This window comes from Corvus brachyrhynchos, unplaced genomic scaffold, assembly GCF_000691975.1.
Source record: "Corvus brachyrhynchos isolate BGI_N302 unplaced genomic scaffold, ASM69197v1 scaffold14, whole genome shotgun sequence".
NCBI classification, from domain to species: Eukaryota; Metazoa; Chordata; class Aves; order Passeriformes; family Corvidae; genus Corvus; species Corvus brachyrhynchos.
The window spans coordinates 19,216,871-19,242,337 of NW_008239110.1; the positions used below are offsets into that span (position 1 = coordinate 19,216,871).

Here is a 25,467-nt window from a genome sequence, read left to right on the forward strand (position 1 = left end):
CCACCTGCCCAACACTGTGCACTGACAGATTCTCAGTGACAGACTGAAATGGCCATAAGCTAAGACTCCAGATCCTGCATTTCAAGTATGTCATATATAAAACAAATTAACAACAGAAGTCAAAAAGAAGAGCCGAAGTGTGTTTAGAAATGGCATTTAGGAAACAAAGGTTGAGATGCATGGCTTGACAATTGACAAAGTTAATTATTTGTTTGTGAGTTTAAGCAAACACTTCAGCTATTATTTAAGCATGCAGTGAAGTCCAAAGCCCTGGAAGCAACCGAGTTAGATACTTTCATGATCTGTGACACACAAAGATGCCAGCCTTGGATGACATTTTAGAGCAGGTCGGAGAATTCGACTTCTTTCAGAAGAAAGTCCTCTTTGTCTTATGCTTGCTTTCTGCTACTTTTGCTCCCATTTATGTGGGAATTTTTTTCCTGGGATTCACCCCTGAGCATCGCTGCTTCAGCCCCAGGGTGGCTGAGCTGAGCCAGCGGTGTGGCTGGAGCCTGGAGGAGCAGCTGAATCACACGGTTCCCGAGTGGGATGGCCACGGGGCCAGCTTTGACAGCCGCTGCAGGAGGTACGAGGTGGACTGGAACGCAACAGGCATCAGCTGCACTGACCCCCTCGGCAGCCTGGTGGGCAGTGGGAGCACCGTCCCCCTCGGTCCCTGCCGGGATGGCTGGGTCTACAACTCCCCGGGGAGCTCTCTCGTCACCGAGGTAAGACATAGCTTGTCCAGAGAAATCACTCCTGTCTGCACAGCTTAAAGATACAATATGCTTGATTAATAAAGTTTGCTTTTGGTGTGCTGTCTGAGTCTGACTGCTAATAAACACTCAATATCAGAACCTGCTAGGCACTTAGATCAAAGATTCATATACATAACAAGGGGAAATTATCGCTTTTCTTGGCAGCATAATACTGCAATCTTGTCATCAGTGGCTATTCTCACAATTATTTCCATTACCAAACTGAGGGTAGCACCCCCTTAGCCCAGACTGAGGAACTGCACTTTTGAGTGACAATCCAGATACTCATCCATAATGAACAAGAAGCAGAGGACAGGTCTACATTTCTCACATAATGCTTTAGCAACAGCAGTGCTGCTTTATCTCAGTTAACAGTATCTAAACCAGATAATCTAGAATATAAAAACTATGCAAACCAGTACTAATAGTCTTAAAGCCACGTAGAGACCTGAAGTATAGGAATGATCTCCAAAGAGATCTCTTCTACTTCCCCTCCACTGCCAAATCTGTATTAGCTATACCTAAACCATGCCTAGCAGATGTTTGTGTAACTTGATCTTAAAACAGTGCATCGCTGGATGCTTCACAGCTTCCATGAGCAGGGCATTCATATTTCCTTGCTTCACTATAATCACTGTTACAAAGCAAGTCCACCCCATTTTCTCTTGGGACAGATGGGCTGGGGCAGAGAAGAGCACTCCAGCTATCCTCCACACCCGGGAAACTGAGCTGAGCTGTTTGGTGTGGCCCCAGCAAACTTGTCTGGGTTAGAAAAAGATTAAATAAGCAGCCAAATACATTCATGCTTCTTTCTGGGCTGAAGGCTAATTACACTGGAGTGAATATTTCCAGCTGTAGAAAAGTTATTACCAATTTGCCCTCCTCCCTTTGTTGGGTGTACCCTGACAACCTGTTAATTGTAAATCAAAAGCAAGTGCCCCTTCCCTGCAGAAAAAAGTCAGCCCAATCCTGGGCCTTTTGCCAGTACTAATGAGGTGAGGGATACCCCAGCTCCTGGCTCCACCCCAGCAGGGCTCATGGAAACACATGGTTTGAAATAGGTCTTGGCATCTGGGAAGCTGACAATGCTCCAAGTGTCGTCCAAATTTCAAGCAGATGGGTGGGGACAAGAGGATGAGATTTTTCTGAACTTTTTTATTTGTTCTTTCAGAGTTTTCTTCCTTTCTCACTCTCCATATGTGTCATTATGCAATAATTTTCCGGGATGTAACTTTTTCACAAGGTTTGGGAAAATCCAAACAAGATGCATCGCAGATGTCAGCTTAAGAGGTTAGAGGGTTTCTTTCCCGGAGTCTATTTTCTCGCTGATGCCATTGGTTTCCCTCCTTCTCAAACAGGCATGGTTTGTAGGGAATGTCCCTGTGCTTCTAACTGTGTTTGCCCTTACAGTTTAATCTGGTGTGCGAGGACTCCTGGAAGCTGGACCTCTTCCAGTCGTGTGTGAATGCTGGGTTTTTTATTGGCTCCATGAGCATTGGCTACATAGCAGACAGGTGGGTGGTGTGTAGACAGGTACGGGATGAACCCTTTACTCTGGTTATTTGCTTTCTGATGTTGTTGAACAGCATTCACAATTTAGAAGGAAAATGAATGCAACCAAAACCTGTTTGAGAAGGTCTGTGTGTCACATAAAAGGGAGGTGGGTGGTGGTTTCTAAGGTCCTGTTTTCAAAGGCTGTTTTGCCCCAAGAATCCACAGAAATGCCAAGGTATCCCTCCACTTTTACAGCCCTGAGGAATTCACACAAGTGAAGAGATTTTGTTTTCTCTCACAGGTACAAACTGCAACACAAACTCAGAGTCAAAGATGAAATTTTAACTCTTGTACCAAGAACTATTTGCTCATCTTTGTGATAATTTTGTTCCACATTAATTTTAACAGTATCCAGATGGCCATAAATCAGTTTCAAAATAGGAGTTTTTCTCAGATACAGAAATAGAAGTAGTTGTTTCTTCCTAAATTTTATTTGATTGTCCTTTTTTTCAGCTGGGTCTGTGTTTAGCCAGTTCTAGACCTTATTGTCCCTCATTTCCTCTTTTCTATCACAATTGTCATTGTGCTGTATATCTGCCCAGTGGATTTTTTTTAGGTTAGACTCTGAACGAATTTAGTGCTTTGTAGCTGACCTTCCTCTGCATATTTACCAAAATTTTCAGTAAAATAACAAGAGAGAATGGGACTGGAACTTGAAGAAATGGAGGTAACAGGGAGTGAACAATCCTTCTGGAGATCCAGTCTGTCCTGAATTTTTTTTTTTACTTTGTATTCTCAATAGCCTTTTCCTTCCAAGACTGGCCCCAAAATTGTCTCTGTTGAACAGATATTGCTATTGTTCCCTTCTTTTCACTGTCCCACTTCAAGGGGGAAGGGCCACAGCCATCCCCTCTAGTAGTTCTGCAGTGTCAATAATTAGGATAGGCTTGTGTTTGTCTCATTGGTCCCTGCTCCCAAGTTTCAGTGCAGGCAAACACACCATCAGTTAGGTTGTGCAGACAAATCTGCTTGTGAAGAAGTCCATCTATGCACAGATTGGACAGACTGCTTTCCCATCTTCATTAAACCATTACCTCGCTGCCAGTGAGCCAGACCAGCTTTTTAATAAGCTTTCTGCTTAAATGGATTTTTCATCAGTAGATAGTGATTTACTAAAGTAGCCTTTTGTGGCCACATCTTGTGTGTGGCTACACCTCTGGCAAAAGAGATTCTCAGGTGAAAGACATCAAATGGCTACAGCAGTACTACAAAAATACTACATCCAGTCTTCAGTCCTGGGGTGTAGTCCTCTCTCTGATTTCAAGGACAAAAGTGGACAAATTTATGACAATTTTGGCTTTTCTTTGCATGCATTTTGGAAGATCTTTGTTTCTTTTTTTCTTCTTTTTAATCAGAAACGTTTGTCACCCCCCTCATCCTCGCTTTCCCTTAAATCCAAGTTCTTGTTTTCTGACTAATCTCCTAGTAAATTTGAAAGCATTCCCTCCTTTTGCCCAGAACTGAGGCTTGGATGGTGATGCACACTCCTACAGGCATAACAGGACATGAAATAGCAGTGAGCAGATTCCATGAGCATCAGAAGCACCACATTTCAGATCACCTTTCCATGCCATCATGTTCACTAGCAAAGGCATTTCTTGCCACCATATGATGCTGCGAGCCAACAAAAGCCAGAGCTTCCAAATTCATAGCCATTTATATCCGAAATGCTCTCCCTTTGTGTCAAAATACTGAAGGATCTTTTTACAAAGGCTTTTTTTGAAGCAGAAGTAGGAAAATACATGAGGAAGTAGGATATAATTCCTCCTAAGATAAAACACATATATGTCAGAGTGTTAAGGGGTCTTCACTCTGCTCACACCACTCTGTCCCAGCTCACTGCTGCTCCTGCACTGCGAGCACCTGAGAGCAACACAAAATACCATAACAAAATGTATTGTGCTCAGGGTAAAAACAAAACCAGAACTCTCAAATGTGGTCTGATGAGGCTTTCTTGGGTAGAACTTTCAGGCAAGTAAAACATATCTGTTTGTCAGGCTCATGAGAGGAGGAAATTTGAGTGATGGGATCTGCTGATGTTACTGTGGAGAACAAAAGACATGTATTTTGGCTGGCACTTATTATTGCGCTATTTTTGTTAGTGGATATCGACTAATTCAATGTTTTTTATAGTTCATACTTCTAACAGAATATGCATCTCTTTTCAGCTAGAAAACAAATGCTTTTCTAGTGTTCCAGCCCACTTGTTTATTTTGGAAACCCTCTACTTCTGGCCATCAGGGAGTCACGGTGATGGAGGGAATGACAACAGGGATGTACAAAACCCTATTCAAGAAGAGCTCAGTAGTCAGCCAAGGTTGATAAAACATGTAAAGATCACAGTTAGCAAACAAATCCCCATTAAAAAGTGCTGGCAGCTTTGAAAGATGGGTTGGGGAGCCATTATCAGGGCAATCTTGAATTAATTGCCGTAGTCATTAACCAAAAGTGAGCAATGACCTGAAAACACAAAACCAGGGGAGTTTCCTGAACCTCCATTGGGATTGAAAATGTGGCAAGGGGAATAACAGATATAGGCTCCTATTCAAAATGAGCAGAGACCCTCTCCAGCCTCTTCAAACCCTTTGGTTTGCCACCCTACCCTCCCAGGAGATAAGCCTCTTTCTTTTCGTTTTTTCCCTCTGCAGGTTTGGGCGCAAACTCTGCCTTCTGGTCACAGTCCTCATCAACGCGGTTTCAGGGGTTCTGATGGCCTTTGCACCAAGCTACACCTGGACGGTGACGTTCCGCCTGATCCAGGGACTGGTCAGCAAGGGAGGCTGGCTCACAGGCTACGTCCTCAGTTACACAGTTTGCAATTGCACCTTCTGGGCTGGGATCCTTGTTTAGCAGCAGGGCTGACCCCCACTGACGCCATCTGATTTCCTGAGCCCTGTGTGTAATGAGAGCAGACAGTGACACTGTGCTACTTACTGCCAAACTGCACCTCTTTGCTTAAATGCAGGTGCTTGTGACCCGAGCTTGCACCAGCTCATAGACATAAATGGAATAATTAGGAGGCAGCTCTGAAAACTAATGCCAAAATGATGGGCAAGGTCTAGAGGCACAAACAAATTGAAAATACTGTGAAGATGTGTAGCACCTTTCTGGGAATGGCAACAAGCAGTGATGTAAGACAACACTCATGTTTCACAGCCTTGGTGCCAAAATGACTTTTGCTGTGCTGATTCAGCTGCTTGGTGGATAGGGAGGTTCTGTTCCCAAGCCATATGGGAGGAGGGAGATGGAGGTAAACAAGTCACATCAGTCGATTTTATTTTGCCATTTATTTCACAGCTTGAAGGAGTGGGTTGAAGAGAGCAGCCTTTGCCCTGTGTTGATGGGTGAGGGCCTGACACTCAAAGGAGGGGGCAAAGTCCGCAGCTGACCAGGGCTGGGGCTTGCCCTGTGACCGAGACCGGCTCTGCTCTCCCACCCAAACCCATGGCCATGTGCCATGACCCAAGGACACAGCTCAGCACAGGGGCTACACGTGGTCTCAGCTGGCAGGAGTTATGCTCCCCTGGCTCTCCAAACCCGTATGTTTGCTCATATGACTTGTCTTTGCAGTTGCAGAATTTGTTGGTTCAGACTACCGGAGGGCAGCAGGCATCATTTACCAGCTTGCCTTCACCCTGGGACTCCTCATCCTCACCGCCCTGGCTTATGCACTTCCACACTGGAGGTGGCTCCAGCTTGCGGTCACACTGCCCAGTTTCTTTCTCCTGCTCTACTATTGGTAAGTGCCTGCTGTTGCAGCTCCCAGTAATGCCACACCACACTGACAGGATCAGGGGACAGTGGCTGAGAGCTGAAGGTTCTCCTTAGAGAACAGCTGCAGCGCTACAAATAGGATTCCCAAGATTATATTAGAAGAGATTTGGCCTTTTTCTGTTCCCTCTGCCCAAGGGTTTACTCTGACTCACCTAACAGCAAGGGGCTACCTGCAACATGGTGTAATGCTTCTGTGTTTGGAGTCCTTGCCACACATCACAAAATAATATGTCATTATTTCTTGACCAGTCCTTGAGCTACTGTGGGAAGGGAGTTTTCTAATCATCTATCATAATTGGTTTTGGTTGTTTGGGTTTTTTAATGCAATTGGCACAGGGTTGTTTGTGGGTTTTTTTAATTGATTAAAAATGTTTCTTAGAATATAACTAGATCAGGGAAAAGAATTGGGATGTGATTTTTTTTTGAAAGGTTATTTTTAACATGGTAGAAATTAAGGATCAGATTTTGAGCTATTCTTTTTTATATCCATAGACTATTAGCTATTTCTAAAACTTGTCAAGACAATTTATCTCAGACTAATGTTTCCAAACTGTAATAAACTGGGTTTAGATTCAAAAAAAAGAGAATAAATTCAGGCAAGGCTACCTTGCCACTCAAATGGAGCACGAATCGGAGTGCAATCACTGGCAGTCACAGCTACCACTGAGTTCAATTCCCCCTGTGAATCCTCAAAGCACTGTAGGATCCTAGCCTGAGCAACTCAGTTCCATGTTCATTTTCCAGGTACCAGTAATGTGCATTTTCCTTCCGTGTAGCTGTCATGCTTATATGTGTTGCAGGTGTCTGCCTGAGTCTCCCAGGTGGCTCATAGCTCAAAAGCAGAATGATGAAGCTATGGAAGTTATTAAGCGCATCGCCAAGGGAAACAGGAAGAAGCCACCTCTTTCTTTCCAGGTGACTGCACTGCATTTGCTGCATGTGTGCCTGCTTCAAGACAAATAATGTTATGAGTTTAGGATTGTGTTGGGTTTAGAGCAGGGAGCAGTTGAAATCATTGCAGCTTCCAAAAGCAAAGGCAAGTGAGTTCCCATTTACTGCCTAGGAGCCTCACAGAGAGTATTTGGGAGATTTCATGACTTTAAATTCCAGAACATCCTTATTCATTACTTTTTTTTAAATGTTGCTTCATGCCATACACAACTACAACAGATATGAAGATTGTCTGTATAAATTTTCATATTTCCTTTACCCAAAGTACTCTGGAGAAATAATTTTGCCCTCAGTTACTTAACTGGCAAATGAAAACCCTCATTCTCCCATCAGCCTAAAGGAAAATATTCACTGTAGTGCTCACCACCTTCTCCTCCTCCCACTGTAACCTCTTGTCCTGTCACTTCTGTTCCCAGAATCTCAGCTCTGAAGAGGAAGACAGAGAAAAGTTGAAACCTTCGTTCTTAGACCTGGTCAGGACACCTCAGATCAGAAAATACACATTCATTTTGATGTACAGTTGGTAAGGATGGGAAGGCTTTTGCAGCCCAAATGGAGGTGTGTGATTTGGGGTCATTAAATCATTGTCATTGATTTAAGCCTGTTTTGCTCCTGACCAGCTGCAAATCTCAGTTCTTTGCATAAAATGTCTCCCAGGGGGGTCGGCTTCATTTGCACCCTCTTCTCTTCCCAGGTTCACGAGCTCTGTCCTCTACCAGGGGCTCATCATGCACATGGGAATAGCTGCTGGGAACATGTATCTGGATTTCCTTTATTCTGCTCTTGTCGAGTTCCCAGCCGCCTTCATCCTCCTGCTGACGCTGGATCGAATCGGCCGTCGCCACACCTGGGCTGCAGCCAGTGTGATGACGGGGGCTGCTTGCCTCATTGCAGCATCCCTGCCAGACAGTGAGTTCTGCAAACCTCCTCTGTCAAGGAATTATCTCCCCATCTCTTGCTTGTTGCCCTGGAAAATAGAAAAAGATCCTTGATAACCTGGCCCATGTCGGTACTGTGATCCAGTGCAGTCAAATACCATAAAAGCAGCAGTATTTATACCTGCTAATGAGAGGCTGGAGAAATGGGGCAAATCAGATCATAAGTCTGCAGGTGCTAGGTCATGAAGAATGCCATGTTCACATGTCCACAATTTTTATCTGACCAGAAGTTTGTATTTTAATGCACGATTCAGGGGTTTCATCCAAAAATACCCACATTTTCTGTTCCTAAAAAGGAAAAATGTATAGGCACATGCACACACTTAAACAATGTCTGGGTACAGTAAGTGCTTTCTGCCATCAGTGCTGCTGCCATGAATGTAGGATGTCAAACAACCACGGTGACCGACACTCAGCTTTGGTTTAGCTGAGCGCCTGCTCCAAGATCATTGTCTCAAAGCAGTGCATCACTTAAGGGCCACCAAATGAAATTCCTTTCCTTTTGTTTTATGGAATATAAGTAGACTGAAACTACAGCCACTACAGCGCCACACAACTGTGAGTTCATTGGGGAGACAAGAACAAACACACAAAATGTTATAGTAAAATGTTATATGCATAAACCCCAGAGCACCCAGACAATGAAAAACCATTTTAGGAAGCGACTGGGGAGCGCAGTGGCTGGGGGAGGGGGGAGGGGGCGCCACTACAGCGCCACACAACTGTGAGTTCATTGGGGAGACAAGAACAAACACACAAAATGTTATAGTAAAATGTTATATGCATAAACCCCAGAGCACCCAGACAATGAAAAGTCAGTTTAGGAAGCGACTGGGGAGCGCAGTGGCTGTGCAAGGTGCAAGGGCCCTGCTGAGGGAGTGCAGGAGTGGGAGTCCTGTGGCCCCACAGCTGCTGCCTGTGCCAGAGCATGGGGCACAGTAGTGCCTGAGAGAGCACCTCACTCTGGGGACAGAGGTGTGGATGACTTGGGACCTAAAACCCCACGTGGCAGACAGAGGTGTCCTGGGCTGACTCTCTGTGTAGGGCTAGGACATTCGTTTATTTGCAGCAGACATCTGCAGGTGTGAAAGCATTTATAGATCACCCTCTGAGGTAGGGAGGCAAACACAAACTTGTCCCAGCTTGAAAGCCATCACAAGCCTCTGTGCAAAGGTACAGAGTACCTTCCTGCTAAGCAGATTTCAACTGCCAAATAATGCCCTCTGTTAAGTTTTATTGCAAGCAACAAGTGGTGTCCTGTGTAAGCTTTTGTTTAACACACTAGATAACCCAAACTACTTTGTGTCATGAATTTCTCTCTGTGACAGCAGCCTAGCAAAGTCTCATGTCTTGGTTATTTGCTTGAATCAAAAGACAATTGCATTCTAAATTCTTTGTTGAGTGAAACAACAGCATCATGCTTTACTGTTTCATTAAATTAAATATTTAATGCTGTTTTATGTCAAGAGCAGAAGAAAACCATAGTTTTGTATTCAAACCTCAATGTGCACAATGTCTTTCCAGGTCTTTATTGGCTTAAAATGACTGCAGCTTGCTTGGGCAGGATGGGAATTACCATGTGCTATGAAATTATATGTGTAGCAAATCCTGAGCTGTATCCAACATTTCTCAGGTAAGTGCACCACCTTCTGTCAGCAGGTAAAAGCACTGGGTGTTTCTCTGTGAGAGACCAAGAGACTGGCTTACAGCTAAGGATGTCATGGAAGAGGAATTTGCTTGTATAAAGCACACCTTGAAATGGGGGAGGAGGGATACTGAGTGATATAGCAGAAACCCACCTCCTTCCGTGGCCAAAGCCCCTTCCCCACTTCCAAGCCTAGCACTGGGCAGTTTTCTGGGGGAATGTGTAAGAAACCTTCCCAGACAGCCTTCATGCTCCCTATCCAGTGCACCTCACTGTACCAGCAGAAGTCAAAGGCTCATTGACCTCTCCACTACAGGGCTAGTCTTAATGTCTTACCTTGTCTAACCCTCCTCCCCTCACCCAATTCATCTCGTGGTATGTCTCCCTGTGAGAATGCTCTGCCTGTGCTCTCTTCTGATTATACTCACCACTACAGGGGCCAGGTCTTTCCAAGTCTCTTCCTAAGCCCCAGGGTGTTAACTCTCTTCTCTTTCCAGGGCTCACGGCCCATCTCTTTTCCCATCAGCTGCAAATCCTGGACAGGGTGCTGGCCTGCTCATCTGGCAGCAGGGCTGAGTGAACCCTTGTGTGTCCTGTGGGGTGCAGAGCAGCCCCAGGCAGAGCTGGTGATGTGTGTGTGTATTGCATGTGCACTGCAGGAACCTGGGAGTCCTCGTCTGCTCCTCCCTGTGTGACCTCGGTGGGATCATAACACCCTTCCTTGTGTACAGACTGGCAGACCTCTGGCATGAACTGCCCCTGGTCATCTTTGGTAAGAGCTGCAAGAGGGGTTGGTTGGCCAAAGCTGAAATGAATTAGTTTGGTGATTTATTTTCTGTCTTTAAAAAAAAAAAAACACGGAGAGATGCATACACATACGTTTAAGATACAGCTTGGTGAGTCTGTTCATCTGGGTGTTTGGAAGTGGTAGCAAAGTCACCTCTTAGCCCCTTCTGTGCTGAAGGGGACCCCATGCTTTTGGGATAGCCCTTTCAAGCTTTGACTTTCTCCTGCTGAGCCCTTTCCAAGGGAGGAAAAACTTTGGGTTCTGTCCCTCTCACAGGCAGCATGGTTACCTGAACTGAGGTCCCAGCAACATGGCCTTGTCTCCCTGCAGAAAAGTTATACTCCATCTCAGGGTGGCCAGTCTATCAAGGATGCCCTGGCAATTTAGGATGGCAAAGGAGCATGTCAGCCCTAATGTTAAGGTTTCTATCCCAAGAAAAGGGCTGCCTTGAATGCCAGCTGCTGCACATACTCAAACCTGTGTGCCTGCATGAACCATCTGCCCTCAGTAGGGTCACAGAGGGTCTAAAACTAATCAGAAGGTGAAACTGGCCAGGTGGACTGGTAGTAACCTTTTATGCATGTCCTAATCAAGCCGAAAGTAGTGATGACAGCTAGCCAGTGTCACCTCAATCCCATGCCAGCTGGACAATCATAAGCAAAACCTGCTTCCTCTGCACTGTGTGCCTGAAGCAAGGAAGCCAGGCTCCCTCCTGGGTCTGTGCCTCAGGACAGCTTTCCAGGGCTCAGATGTACCTCAGAAATGACAGCAATTACTCTGACAAATAAGAATCATGCAGATAAAAATCCAAGTGTTATTATTACTTTGAGGTACCCTTATTCTGCCATTGGGGCAGACATTGTCTGTCCATTGGGGCATTAATTAGTGACTTGAAATTAAACATAGGCATGACAATTGCACTGCCTTTGTGATCCTTGTTCTGTGCTTGCAGCTGTGATTGTTCTAATCAACAGTGGCTTAGTTTTGCTCCTACCTGAAATGAAGGGAAAAGCTCTGCCTGAGACCATTGAAGACGCTGAAAATCTGCACAGGTATGGTGTTAAACAATGTCCTCTAGAGCAACTCACCTTCACATCTGCAAAATCTGCTTTAGAATCTCCATTTATTGTACATATCTGGAGATTTGTTGGGTTTTGTTGTACCCATATAAATACAGTTGGTGGCTGGTGGGTGACACATCCCTGATTGCGGTATCGGGCTCTGGGCTCTCCTGTATGATCTGACTGGAATCCATAAACACCTTACATATGAGCCAGACATTGGGAAAAGGTGTGGAAGGTAGTGCCATGGGCCACCTGAAAAGCATTGATCAGTGAGGGGACTGTTGATATCCCCAAAGATGCTCTCACAGCAAGGACAAAGCTGGCTGAGATGTGGTTTTAAATCTGGGAAGCAATTCAGTGACTGTCCTGTGGTTTCAGTGCTCTTGCCTTTTGGCTCAACCTGCAGCTTCTGGAGCACCTCCCAGGGTTGGGGGTAGAGCTCCACAAACACTGGAAGGGTTGCTTAAATTTACTGAAGCTCCTGTGAAGCCAAAAAATACTTGGCCTGGTAAAAAACTGGGTGTGGGAAAAAAGGGACCTAACGTGGCCAGAAAGAGATGGCAATGTAGCACAGCATAGAGCAGGGACAACATGCCTCTAGGAAACATTAGGAAAATCATACATGCAACCACACACCCAGATGTCACTTTAGAATCCACTTAGAATAAGAGTTTTTACAGTAGGAAATGCTAGAGTTGAAGTTTCTAAAGGTACCGTTGGGATATGATTTCCAGACAGCAGCACAGTTGAAATGAGGCCACAGAAAGTCTCAAATTTGCTCCTTACTCTGCTGCTCTTCCAAGTAGCCTAACCTCGTTTGAGCAATTGCCAGTGCCAAGATAACAGTTAAACCTAGTTTTGTTGAATGAATGCAAGAATATGGATTATGTGGCAGATCATGCTGTTAAACACCAGGAACATCATCTGTTTTTTCCCCTTTCCTTCCACAGGCAGGAGAGAAGTAAAGAAAAAACCATTTATCTCCACGTTCTGACTTCCGAAGTTGCCCCAAAGTAAGGGCTCATTTTGCCCTGGATCTGCCTTTGTTGGGGCAGGGAGGCAGAAGAGGGCCAGCAGAGCAGCCACAAGCCCGGACCTCATCCCACATCCAGAGGATGAGCCATCCCACTGTGATGATCTTTCCCTGTTGCACTCCCCCAGCTGACAGCACTCTGACACTTGGGCACTTCTGGAGCCAGAAGCATTTCTGCTTCACTCCCTCATGGACCATGTTGCAAATTTTTTCTATTTGCCTCCTGAACACTTTCATGTCTCTGGTGTCTCAGGCCATCTGGCAGCAGCACCTCATATGACATGAGTGGAAAATTCATAAAGGAACACTTCCTTCTGCTTCTTATAAAACTAAAGATCTCTTTGGGCTGCTCACTCACAGCTCATTTCTATAGCAAGCAGGAGTGCAGTCATGAGCCCAATTCACTTCCTTCAAGCTACACCTGACTCTGCACAAAAGTAACACGGTATCTGATTTACTGCCGCAATTCCCTCTACATCCCTTAAAATATTGATGCTGTTGGTTGGTCTATGGCTCCTGCTTCCCAGATCAGCTCTGTGATTCAGCTCCTGCCACCCAGGCAGCGAGCACTGCCACTGTAGAGACCACTGTGGGAGCCTGAGGCATCCACAAGCTCCTTTTCCTTCCTAGTTTTGCTCTTCTTCTTCCAGAGAAATAAGTACAAAAAAAAAAGCACTTTGTTCCAGTTTGGCCAAATTTAGAAATATATCCTCTGAGAGAAGGCACAACCACCCCTCCCCCACCAGGTTCGGGAAAAAAAAAATTTTCCTCGAAGGAAAGTGAAGAAGATAAAACTATTTATTTAACAAACACAGGGGAAGGAAAATAATGTTAGATTGGTAAAATCTTTCGCTGTAGAGGAAAAAACCTGGGAAAGTGTTCGAGTCCTCCCTTTGGTCTCCTCGGAGCTGGGGCTTGGGCCGGGGCCAGGCCCTCTGTGCCCGGTGGAAAGTCCTCCCAATGTGCTCTGATGTTGCAGCAATCAAGCAGTCCAGTAGAAAAGGGGAAAAAATCCGGAATTCCAGAGAAGGAAATCCAAAGTCCAACTCTCAGTCTCTCTCCCGAGAACAAGAAGAAGAAAAACTGGCCAAAAACTGACTGGAAAAAAACAAGCCGGGTGCTTCCTCCCTCCCCTGCCCCAGCTAGGGAAAAAAAAAAAAACCTGCTATCTTTTTGTAACCTTGAACGAGCTGCAAACTGCTTTGAGAAAGTTTTGCTCAGTTTTTTCCTTCCCCCTTTCAGGGTCAGTTTAGAGGCATAGAAAGGCACAAAAATTAATTTCTGGGCATAGGCAGCGATATGGGATACACATCATAAGGTCACCCCAAGACACACTTCTAAGTCCAAGCTGACTTTTAAGATTTGGTATTCCATAATTTGACTGGATATTAGGCAAGCTGGAAAATTAAAAGGAAGAAAATGAGGAATTGGAGGCAGTGAAGCCTCAGGATGCGGTGGGCTGCGTACAACTGCATCAGCATTCGGGATCAGTGACAGGGAAGGGGCAGGAAGCCCCACCACCGTCACCCCCTGGGACCAGCACAAACAGTAACAGGACACTGTGCCCCGCATATTAAAACATATTAAAGTTTGTGTTTATGCATGAACGTTTTCCTAATGCTCAGAGCTTGATTATTTACATGGCCAAACTCCCAAATATCTGTCAGAAAAAAGGACTGAGGCAGGGGGAAAGATAAGTCAAAAAAAGGATATGGCTTTTAAAGTTGATCTCCCTCCATACCACGCTGGAGAATCACTGCGCTAGTGCCTCTGAAGGTTGAAGAGTCCTCTCCACAGCTTTTGGGAAGCTGTGATTCACAGCATAGTCATCAACTTGTATACATTCTCTGGATCTGAGTTTGCCTCCTGACCAGTTCTAGTTGTGGGAAATGGCCCAGTTTCTTAATATTTTAAAATATTAAGAAACCCAGCGGTGTAGGGTAGGGATGGGATAGGAGCACCGAAGTGTCTGAACAACAGCTATCCTTGCGTGTTGGCGTTTGGATTTAGGTGTTGACAGCAACAGCAGAGGAAAAGAACAGTGCTTAGGTGCAGCCCTTGGCCACAAGATCATCTGCCCATCAGAGGCTGCCATGGAGAACACCAGAAACTTTGTAAAAGTAAAGAGCAATTCTTCCCAAAACCCAGCTGGTGGGTGGGTACCCCAAAACATGGAGCTTTTATGTTCTCTTCAGGCATGGTTGATATAAAGTCCAGATTTAAGTAATTAGGTGAGGGACAGGGTCTTCTTAAGGGGCCAGTCCCACTTTCATTTACCTGCCCTGTTTACATGCTCCCAGGCTCCTTGACAGAGTCAGATGGTGCTTGGTCCTGAAGCACTCCTTCCCAAGCTCCAAGGACAGCCCTGCCACTGGGCTGGTTATGCTCCAGCAGCCCCAGGAGCAGACAGGCTTCAGCTGCTCTTAAGGGGAAGGGAAGCTCAAACTGTGTGACTTGAGGCAGGATGTGAGCTTCAGTCACAGTCTGGGGGAGACAGACTCCTGCCACCCCACCAGGACACAATGCTGCTGCTCCACATTTTGAGAGCAGCCATTTGCAGCTGGACCAGCTTTCACATCTCTTTGACTTCCCAACTCCAGGAAGTAATCCATGAATGGACAAAGGTCACCAGCAAGGAAATCAGTGAAGGACATTTGCCCTTGTGTTTATTAAGCTGCCACCAGAAGCAGATGCCACTATCACTTGTAGGTGACTGCAAAGCAAAGGCACACCAGAGCCTGCCACCTCTGTAGCTCCTGCTGTGGCAGTAGCAGTGCTTATGGAAATAAATACCAGTGGGATGGGTAAGGGTCTTGGGACGCAGCTTTTTTAGTTACTCATTTATTCATCTCAGTATTTGCTTTGCTTGACTTGTTGCTACCTCCCCTGTTTTCTATCTGCAGAGTTTTCAACAGGTTTTATATTAAAGAACTGTAAGTCAGAAGTTCTGATAGATTTCTATTAGTGCAGAGCAGAGACATGTCTGCAACTGCAGCAGGACACCTGCTCTACCAGACAGGTAATTGCACCCACCCTGTCCCTCTTGCCCTCTCAGCACAAGCTTGTTCCCCCCTGATCCTGAAGCAAATATTAGTTTTGCAACTGCCCAGACCAAAGTCATGTCATTCCTGATCTGTCTGTACCCTTCTCAGGGCAACCTTGCCATGGCCCTGCCTCACCGAACAACATGCTTCCCTGCCTTGGAGGCCCTCACAGCAACACTGAACATTAACTGAGGCTCAGGTCAGCTGAAAGCTGGTGCAAGGTCACTGGGATGCAATCCTGGGGGAATTTCACCCTGCCTGCTAGAGCCCAGCAGTGCCTTGCTCAGCTGGGAGTTCTCTCCCTGCAGCTGATTATCACTGGGCGGAGGTATCTCATACCCTGCTCACAGTAGCCTTATGGAAAACCAGTGTTTCCCAGCAGTGACAGGGACCAGCAACACTAACAGGAAAGGGGAGCCACAGAAGGATTGTTTCTGTTTTGATCTGCAACCACAGGTCTGTTACAGCCACTCAGTCGGAGGGACTAGGAAATTTGTGAAGGTGCTGGATATTTCCTGGAAGACCCAGTGCTGCCCCTGATGCTCCCTGAGGCACAGGACCCTTGGTCAGGGTCCTGCAAGTCCCCAAGCCTGATCCCAGCTCATTCCAAAGAATGCCCCAACAGGACACGCATATAATGATATTACCTTATGAAGGAAATTAGTCTTTCTCCTGTGCATTCTTTTTTGTGCTCTGGAGTTGCCACATGCCCACCCTTGTGAGTAGCCAATAAAATAGGAGAAAATAAAATCAGTTTTTAAAAAAATCTGTGCAAGTCGTCACACGACTGACCCAGGTTTGTAGTTACCTTGATTCTACAATGGAGATAAATCTCTGTTATATTGTGCTGCCCCTTTGTAAGAAAAACCAAGTCAGACTTCATGGAGGCTTACAAAGTTTTGTCGGGATGGATCCCACCACATTCAAGTTAAGATCTCTTGAAGTCCACGTTGAAGTCCACACAGGTGATACAAAAATTCCCCAGCCCTAAAATATGTTTCTCTTGGTGTACAGCTATGCAGCAATAGGGACAATTCCATCAGAAAACCCTAAACATTGTAAATAAAGGATATGCAGAGAAATTGAAATAAGACAGGCAAGACTTTTGAGGGGGTATTTATTCTAAGTGGCATTTCTGTGCTACTGCCCTAAAGCAGACTACCCAGCAAGAGTTACACCTTCTTCAGCCACGTGTTACTTCTGATCCTTGGACATGGAGATAGATTTTTTTGGCCTTTGGAGCACTTTGCCTGCAAGGGTAACAAGACATGAACATCAGCCAGGAATGAAGGTGTTAAGTGAGCACCTAACTTCAAGTTCTTTACCTGCTCTGCCTTGGGCCCAGGAAAATGATCATATATTCCTTTAAGTTTGTTCTGGCTCCTCAGCAGATACTGGTGCTCCACGCACCACGTGTGAAGCTGCTATCAAGACTGTCCTTTTTCTGTTCAATTGTTAAGGGGTTTTTTTTAACACAAATGCCATTTATAATGGTGTTGCAGCACGTTGGAGAGGCAAGTGCAGCTATTCACAGGCCAGTAAAGGCCTAGGCTACTTGTTTTCAAGATGCCTAGGTAAATGTGTGGTAAAAGGAGTCCAGAATCTGTCCAGTTAGAGTCTGGAAATTACTCAGCAACTTCTTGGAATCAAAGAAGGCAGCCAAGTAATCCCTGGGCTTCCCTCTGGACAGGGATTTTGCCCAATTCCAAGTGAAAGCTGCTAGAAGTTCATCATCATGACTTACCTGTGAAAGTTTTCAACATCCTCCACAGTCTCAGGCAAAACTCTTCCTTTGGTTTCAGGCAGAAGCAGCACCAATCCACCCGCAGTCAAACCAAGAACAGCTTCAAAACAGAGGCACAAAGCTTGTAAGCATTTATCAAGCACTTTCTACTGCCAGACAGAAAGGACTCGTCAATGGCACTTTATTTTGTTCCTCATGCAAGATGTGCACCTCAAGCCTCTATATGCAGAACTGCTGTGCTGGTACAAAAATGGAAGCTGTGGCTGCCCTGTGGAGACAGTGCCAAGCCAAGTCCTCTTGTGTGTTATGCACTGAGCTAGGACACCTCTAACAGGGCAGACAATCCTTCGTTTGTAGAGGAAAGAAGTCTTTTTAGTGCTAGAGCATGCCAGGAAACATGTTCCATTTTTATGCTATTCACATAAGATTAGAAAATGTGTACGGAATGTATTATCTCCTAAAAAACGTGATCAACTTCTCCACTGATAATTTCTTTTATCCAGGTCATACATGTTTGGTATAAATATTTTTAATGTACTAAGCACCCTTCTAGATGTCCTGTCTGTTAAAATCTGCATATTGCCATTCAAGGTACTTTTCTATAAATAATGTGCTGACCTAAGATTCATAAAAATGTTGCAGGCCCTGACCTGAAAGTTCAGGTCACTAGTCTGCAAAACTTATCTTGCATTTATTTACCAGCTGCTTTCCAAATAGCTGGAGAAGAGCCAGTTAAAGTGTCAGAAAAGCTGAAGCGTAACAGCCCTACTTGTACTCCATTAAATAGGCAATTATGTGAAATTCTAGGGGTTCACTGCTGGACAGACAATATAATACACAGAAGAGCAGTAGATCAGCATGGAAGCCATCAAATATTCATCTCATCAAAATTTTTCTGAGCCCTTTGCCATCTGTCAAGTATGTATTTGGCTCTAACTTCCTTTAAAATACAAGGAGAAATCATAGGGGCAAGGAAGACATGGAATGCATAAACAAGTTCCAGCTTGTCATAAACTGAAGGCTAAGGCCTTGTAGAGAGCAATGGGCTTCTGCTGAATTTACAGCAGCTGCCTTGGTGGCTTTTCCCTCCCTTTGGAACTTGGGTCCCCCTGCTGCACCCTGGGCAAGGAGGTGCGGTGGCACTTACTGAAGACAATCAGTGGCAGATTGTACCAGACTTCCACCAGTCTGTAGACAATGAAGGGGACGAGGACTCCACCAATATCGCACAAAGAGGAGCAAACCATCACCCCAAGATTCCTGGTTTGGCAGCAAAGGGATCATGTTAGTGTCAGAGTACTGCAGCTGGAAAGGGATGGATCACAACTCTCATCCATGCACAGGAAAGATCCAGGCACTCTGTGGGACTTCAGATCCTTCACCCACACTAGTTCCCCCAAGGTTTCTTTTTATTTTGTTCATGTGAGTTTCCCCTTGTGTAAATGTACATTTCTTTTCTTTATTAAGCTACGTTTTTAAAGCATTTTAGCTGTGCTTCACCTACTTTATGTTCAACAGTACCTGTGTAGTTCTGACACATTTGAGGATAACTAAATTTAGCATAAAACATAACATACACATCAGCCTCAATTATTTGTTTCCAGGCCAAATGCCAGCTGGGAAGAGGATACACCTACCTGATATAAGTTGGATACAGTTCAGTGCTTACAAAGCAAACCATTTCAAAAGCCATTGTAATTCCCATTCTCCCAATGCAAGCAGCAACCACTTTTAATGAATGCATGTCTGCAGAGAAAATACATTCAACACATTTAAAAGTATCCCAGTGATTTAGCAGGTGTCAATTAATACAGCAGTGTTATTTTGTGGGACTTCTGATCCCACGTCAGTTGATCTTCTCAAGGGACTTTGTTTCACCCGTGTGAGTGAGGGAACAGTCAGCACCACATGAGCAGTGGCACAGGGACCCTCACAAAGCAGCATGGGGGTTCCAGATGGCAGGGTGGGAAGCCCCCAGAGGGCTTCACTCAGGGGACTTACCCTCTGGGATGAGGGCTGTGGCAAGGCAGGCGGCCCCAGCCACCACGTTTGACACAGCCCAGGGGTAGCGCCGCCCGAGACGGTCAATAGTGACAATGATGATGAAGGCGGCTGGGAATTCAACAAGTGCAGAATAGAGGAAATCCAGATACATGTTCTCAGCATCCATTCCCATGTGCATGATGAGCCCCTGGTAGAGGACAGAGCTTGTGAACCTGGGCAGAGAAGAGCATCCTGGATTTGTTAGTCGGTCGGAGAACAGAGGTCTGCGTCCTGATGGAGTTTGCAAATCCAGAACTCCAAAACCAGCTCTCTAGCGTTATATTCTTACCAGTTGAACATCAAAATGAGTGTGTTTTTTCTTATCTGTGGTGTCCTGAAAAGGTCCATCAGTGAGGGATTCTGCTTTCCACAATCATCTTCTTCAAATTGAATATCCTATGGAAGAGCCAGTACATAATACATTAAATTTCTTCTGGGAGGAAATGATGGAAGGTACTATCACATGCTGCTTACTTACATGCACAAGCAAACCCTGAGCTCACCTTAAAATGGGAAGGCATCTTTTTCCCGTTTTTTTTAGCCATATCACTGACAATTTTCATAGCTTTTTCATTTTTTCCTTGAGATATCAGCCACCTGGGAGACTCTGGGAGGCACCTACAATGCGAGTAGATGCCATTATATGACAAAACATAAAGCCTACCTATTCTCCCATGCATGGAGACTTTGGGAGGACTAAATAGAGGCAGATGGATTTTTTTTTTTTGTTTGGGTGGGTTTTATGAGCTACTTCCCACTCCTGCAGTATGGGGAAAAGTACTGTATCCCATGGCTGAGACTGGAAAAGGAACAGTTGAGATAGTGGCTTTGGTCAAAGAGGAGTTTACTAAAGATAAGTCAGGGAGGGGCTTTGAGTGAGAGTGGTGCTCTCATCTTATGCAGCCCATTCACCACAAACCAGCTCCTCTTAGGGAGCCATTTTTCACTTCCGCTATTACAGGTTAAGAAGTAGTTAACAAGATAGAACTGGCTTACCAATTCAAAAATATGGAAGAAGGAAGGCAACAAATTTCTTTCTACTAGTCCTAACCCATCGAGACAATTTCTCAAATCCAAAGCACTCAAACCAAAAAATGTCAATTAAAAAGAGAAGAGAGAAACTAAAATGAAGGAGTACCCAAGTGCTTTTTTTTGGTTGGATGGCAAAAATCTGCAACTTTTTTTCTTAAAAGAACATGCTAACAACCTGTTAGAGTTGTTAGCACTAGATGATCTCTCAGTAACCACATTTTCAATGTAAGGCCAACTAAATTATGCCAAGGCACGTATTTTCTTTTATGAAATGCTTAAAGAAAATAATAAATTATATTAATCCACTTTTCCTCCAGTGTTTTTTCAAAGTGGTCTGCTTTTTAAACACAAGGTCAGGTGAGGTGCACAGGCTAGGATTCAACAAGATCTCAGTTGCTGAGGGGTCCTATTTCCCTCTCCTTTTTGCCGTGAACCTCCTCTTTGCACCAAGAGATGTGCACAACCAAAAAGGAGCGCCCACTCTCTCTCAGTATCAAGCCTTGGGAAGCAGGAGAAGCTGGGGTTTTTTGGGTCGTGGGCAGAGCTACAACAAAAGAGCCCTTACCAGTAGTAGAGCAGGAAGAAGCAGGTGGGCAGGGTGACAGCGAGCTGCAGCCACCGCCAGTGAGGGACGGCGTAAGCGATGGCATCGAAGACCAGGAGCCCGACAGAAAAGGCCGCCTGGTAGAGGATCCCCACCGTCCTCCGGTACTGCGGGCCCACCACTTCTGTCACTGCAAAGGCACACACGGACAGGTGAGCGCCGTGGCTGCTCCACACAGGAGAAACCTGCTTTGAGGGGACACTGGAAGACCAGCACTACAGTAACATCTTGGAGAAACATTGGTAATCATGGGCATCCCAGCATAATGCTTCCAGACAAAATCCCCTGGTTTGCTCTTCTGGCACCCAAAGTCCAGTAGGGAAGAAAACACTGCTGCTGGTAGTACACTGGCCTAAGACATCCTGGAACATCTGCTGCGGAGATCTCTGCATAAATCAAGCATTCATACAGGTGGATTTTGTTGTGAAATCTAATGCCAACATACATAATGTCTCCAACCCAACAACAAAGCTGAACATTTGGTTTCCTAAGTGCAGCAGTTTGGCTTGCATCTCACTCCAAGGACAGAAGGAAAACCAATTTCACAGGATGGCACAGAGCTCCCAGGCCAGGGTGGCATCACGATGCATTTGCACTTTGCAAGTCAGCATCACAGTATCACATCACACATTAACTCTCTATTAACAAGACTTAAAAGTAACTATTCCAGCCAGCAGGCACAAGCACACTCAACATTTTGCGTGCAGTTGTGTGATTCCAAGAAAGAAAACTCTTTAGAAAAAGAACAGTAAGGAAATAATTAGCAGCCAAAGGAACTGCTGAGTTTTGGAACCACAGATTAGCTAATGCTGCTCAGCTAAACGATGCACATAGACATCTCCTCAGGCTCAGTAGAACTGAGCCAGAAGCAGCTGAAGGGCAGATAAGTGCCCCAGCAGAGCAGGACAGCAAGGTTGTTCTGTCCTTGTATCCTTCCCTGGACATTCAGTATTGGCCACCCTTAGGGAAAAGATGAAAGTTTAACAGAGCTTTGGGGCTGCTTCTGGGTAGCATTTTTTCAGGAGAGAGTTTCAAGAGAATTCAGGAGTAACAAGATGTAACAGAGAAAATATCAGGATAGGGCAAATCATTGTCCTGAAAAGGACTTCGTTTTCTAAAATGGCTTAAAGTTCCCCAGAAGAAGGGATGAAGATTTCATATGTGCCAGGAAAAGATTTAAGAGGCCAAGCGAGCATCCAGAAATGCACAGGAAGGAATAATCATGTCCTAGCAGAAGACAGTCTGGACTGTGGGATAGGTACTTTTATTTTATTTTAATCATATGAGACATCTGGATAACTGCATTAGCAAGATGCCCCCACTGAAAGACTTAATGGAAGTTTAGGGCACTAACTTTTACATTTTTACCACTATGACAATGAACTGCATTTCTCAGAGACATTTGGTAGAGCCTTCTGACATCCTAACCCAGTTAATGTTCTATCAGTCAGCTTTTAAAATACTTAATCTGCTGCTTCAGTGATTGCTTGCAGTTGGGTATTTTGGACAGGAGACTGAACATCACACCAGAAAAATCAGAGAAGTCCCACGAAGCTCTACCCTGCACCAGAAAATTGTCCTGAGATGGGCAACCAACCGTGCCTCACCAGCAGACACAGCTGGTGCAGGGCTCTGGGAGAGGCACCCACACAGGCTGGGTCTTCCACTGCTTGGCCTCCCCTCAGACTAGTGGATACACACAGGTACACAAACACCTTGTCTTTTTATCAGCAAGTACATGCTGTTCTTCAGATATTTTTAGATGCTGAAGCCTCTGTTTGCCCTTTAATGCTCTTCATGTCATAAAAATGCCGCAAGTTTTCCCCACCCTCTGCCTGCTTCTTTAATGGCCTCCTCTGTCACCATCCTGTCGCTGCCCGGGCTAGAGGGGCTGTGGTCTGCCAAGTCACCTTCCCCAGCCAGAGCCTGACGAGAGGAAGAGGAGCCATGGGGCCCAGATAGATCTGCAAAGGTGAGCTGTGCCATAGGGGAAAGCCTATCTCTACATAAGAGCCCTAATATACCACCATTTGCTCCAGCTTTGAAGGCTACTGCTATTTCTTCCTAATGACAGTGCTTGAAAACATCCTGAGAAGCCAAAGAGGGAGAAAACTCCTTAATAAAACACTATGGGAGGCATTTTTTTTAAATGGCTTTTTTTCAAGTTTTTTGGAGTCGAGTTTATTTCCTCCATCTTCTGCAGCTAGTCTTGCTCCTGGGAGAAGGTCCTGAACTCACCCAGGATGTAGCCCGCAGTCCAGCAGCCCTTGCTGACCAGCCCTTGCAAGAACCGGATGATGACTATCCACAGGTAGGTGGGCACGAAGACCAGAAGGATTCCACACACAATGTTTGCAAGGATTGTCGTTAAAAGGCAAAATTTACGGCCAAACCTGGATTGGAAAATAATAGGCATGAAGCAAACCACTAGTCATGGAAGCATTTTAAACCAGTAAGAGCTTTGTGTATCTTTGGGGAAAAAATCCAATTTTGCTATGCAAAATAGATACATGCTTTTTATTCCTCACCCACTACTCATTATTCTGCTTTTCTATTCCATGAAAAGTTACTGTGCCAGTTGCTCTGCAATTCCACAAAACCTTTCAGAAAAAAAGAATAGTCCCACATTGACATCTATTACATTGGGAATGAAAAATAAGTATGAGTTATATATATGTATATAAAGTGGGAGCTCCAAACCAGCATTTCCTGGCTTTGGTTAACACCTAAGGGCTCTGATGTGGCACAGTAGGAAGTTTGGGGTGTGCAGTTCTAAAATAATCCTCGTGGGCTCTGCAGGACTTGCTGAGCAGATCTGTGCTCAGCACCAGGTATAACCTAAAAGGCAGGATACTGGCTCATGCTGCAACTGAATATCCACGGGGATGACCTTCTTTTCAGAAGAGCAGAGATGGTATCAGTTGCACAACCTTTACCTAAGTTTGGCTGCTGAACATGGATAAGGGAGGTCAGAGAGTTTTATTGTCAGCCCACACATACCTGTCTGCAATGTAGCCAATGTTTATGGAGCCAATAAAAAACCCAGCGTTCACAGATGACTGAAAGAGATCCAATTTCCAAGAGTCCTCACACACCAGGTCAAACTAAAGGAGCACACAGAGACAAAAAAGTGAAATGGCTCACATCCACAAGTTTCCTTCACTTCAGTTAAAGATTTAAACTTGTTTCTGGGTCAATGCCTGTTTTGTCAGCACACAGAAATCCTACTAACTTAACTAATTGTCCAACATTAAAAACTGGAACAAGCCCTTAAGCAGTTTACTGGCATTTCCTATTCATGTCTCATCTCTCTTTTCTGGAAAGAACATGAGTTACTGTCTGTCAAAACTGGCACCCTAACCTGTGTTGGCCCTCATTGATCAAATAAGCACCATCACCCTGAGTTTTTCAAATAGCCTTTTTTTGTGGCTGATGGTGAACCTTTCTAAGCAGTTCTTGTTGCCTCATACCTTGGCATGGCACAGAAGTACCCGCACACCACTCAGGACTAGGTGTGATGCCTTTACTAAAAGTATCCTAGATGCCTTCAGAAGCCTGCCTTTTCCAGCTTCCCATGGAGCACTGGTCTCCTGGAGGAGGGTGGAAGTATCTACATCTGCCCTGAGGCACGGATTTTTTTTTTTTGTTTCTGTGTTCGTTATACATACAGGGGAAAGAATCCTGACTAACACCACCTCTGCAGCATTGGTGGAAACATTTGGTGGAACTTTCTATGATGAAATCAAGATTGTCATCACACTTACTGGTTTATTCTTAAAGCACCTAAACTGCTAAAGTACACTAAGTAGCTTAAGTACAATTTTCAGTTTATTCACTCCTCCTGAGAACATAAAAGTCATTGGCTTTTCTACAGTTTATTCCTGACTAATGCTGTTTAATTGTGGGAAACATTTACCTTTCCCCCACACTGACTGACATTCATTTTTATTTGAAACCAACTTTGAAAGACTTTTTTCCTTAAAAAAAAAAAAGGAAAAAAAAGAGAAAAAAGAAGGGGATGGGGGAAAGAAATAAAGATCTTTGCATTGGCCAGTTTTGTTTGCAGCCCTGCAAGCTGCACTGTTTACACACCTTCACAAATCGGACCACTCATGTGACAGGAATTTCATTCAGAACTGGACTTTATCTACCTGGGGATTTATTTGCTGAAACATGCTTTGCTCTCCAGCTGGAGATATAAGCCTCCCGAGCAGCCAAAGCAACACTTCACAGCAAGGACAGAGGGAAGATGACTTGTAAAGCCCCCAGCGCAAGTTCACAGTGAGAGACAATCCTTTCTCCAGGTAAGTAGGCGATATTCTAACACAGCCAAGGCTCTACCAACCCTCTCCCACACCTCTCACCTTGTCTGTAACAGAGGGGACAGGGCAAAGGGGGCTGTTTTTACCTCGGTGACGAGAGAGCTCCCCGGGGAGTTGTAGACCCAGCCATCCCGGCAGGGACCCAGGGGGACGGTGCTCCCCCCGCCCCCCCAG

The 25,467-nt window shown here is 45.1% G+C and overlaps 2 protein-coding genes across 2 annotated transcripts; one reads left to right on the top strand and one right to left on the bottom strand.

Moving 5' to 3' along the window:
* The first annotated feature begins 317 nt into the window (after positions 1-317).
* Positions 318-13,005, top strand: SLC22A2 (solute carrier family 22 member 2). The gene is made up of 11 exons (XM_008637975.2): positions 318-728; positions 2,169-2,272; positions 4,961-5,115; positions 5,883-6,051; positions 6,887-7,001; positions 7,454-7,560; positions 7,732-7,946; positions 9,500-9,608; positions 10,280-10,392; positions 11,360-11,459; positions 12,422-13,005. Exons 1-11 carry the CDS (start codon positions 318-320, stop codon positions 12,486-12,488), a joined length of 1,665 nt encoding a protein of 554 aa, XP_008636197.1. The 3' UTR covers positions 12,489-13,005.
* Positions 13,006-16,648: 3,643 nt separating this feature from the next.
* On the bottom strand, positions 16,649-25,457 carry LOC103619438 (solute carrier family 22 member 2; the record flags this gene model as incomplete). Its single annotated transcript, XM_017739420.1, has 11 exons — positions 16,649-16,798; positions 17,293-17,392; positions 18,440-18,552; positions 18,930-19,038; positions 19,294-19,508; positions 19,625-19,731; positions 19,839-19,953; positions 20,933-21,101; positions 23,210-23,364; positions 23,972-24,075; positions 25,380-25,457. Coding segments are annotated over 11 exons (1,332 nt in total), but the record flags the coding sequence as incomplete, so codon positions are not given.
* Between the last annotated feature and the right edge of the window lie 10 nt (positions 25,458-25,467).

What these genes read in the sequence shown, in the direction of transcription:
- SLC22A2 (XM_008637975.2), top strand. Translation starts at nt 318, where the DNA reads ATGCCAGCCTTGGATGACATTTTAGAGCAGGTCGGAGAATTCGACTTC. An exon ending in GGAGCTCTCTCGTCACCGAG is followed by an intron (nt 729 to 2,168) that starts GTAAGACATAGC and finishes TTGCCCTTACAG; the next exon opens with TTTAATCTGGTGTGCGAGGA. An exon ending in ATTGGCTACATAGCAGACAG is followed by an intron (nt 2,273 to 4,960) that starts GTGGGTGGTGTG and finishes TTCCCTCTGCAG; the next exon opens with GTTTGGGCGCAAACTCTGCC.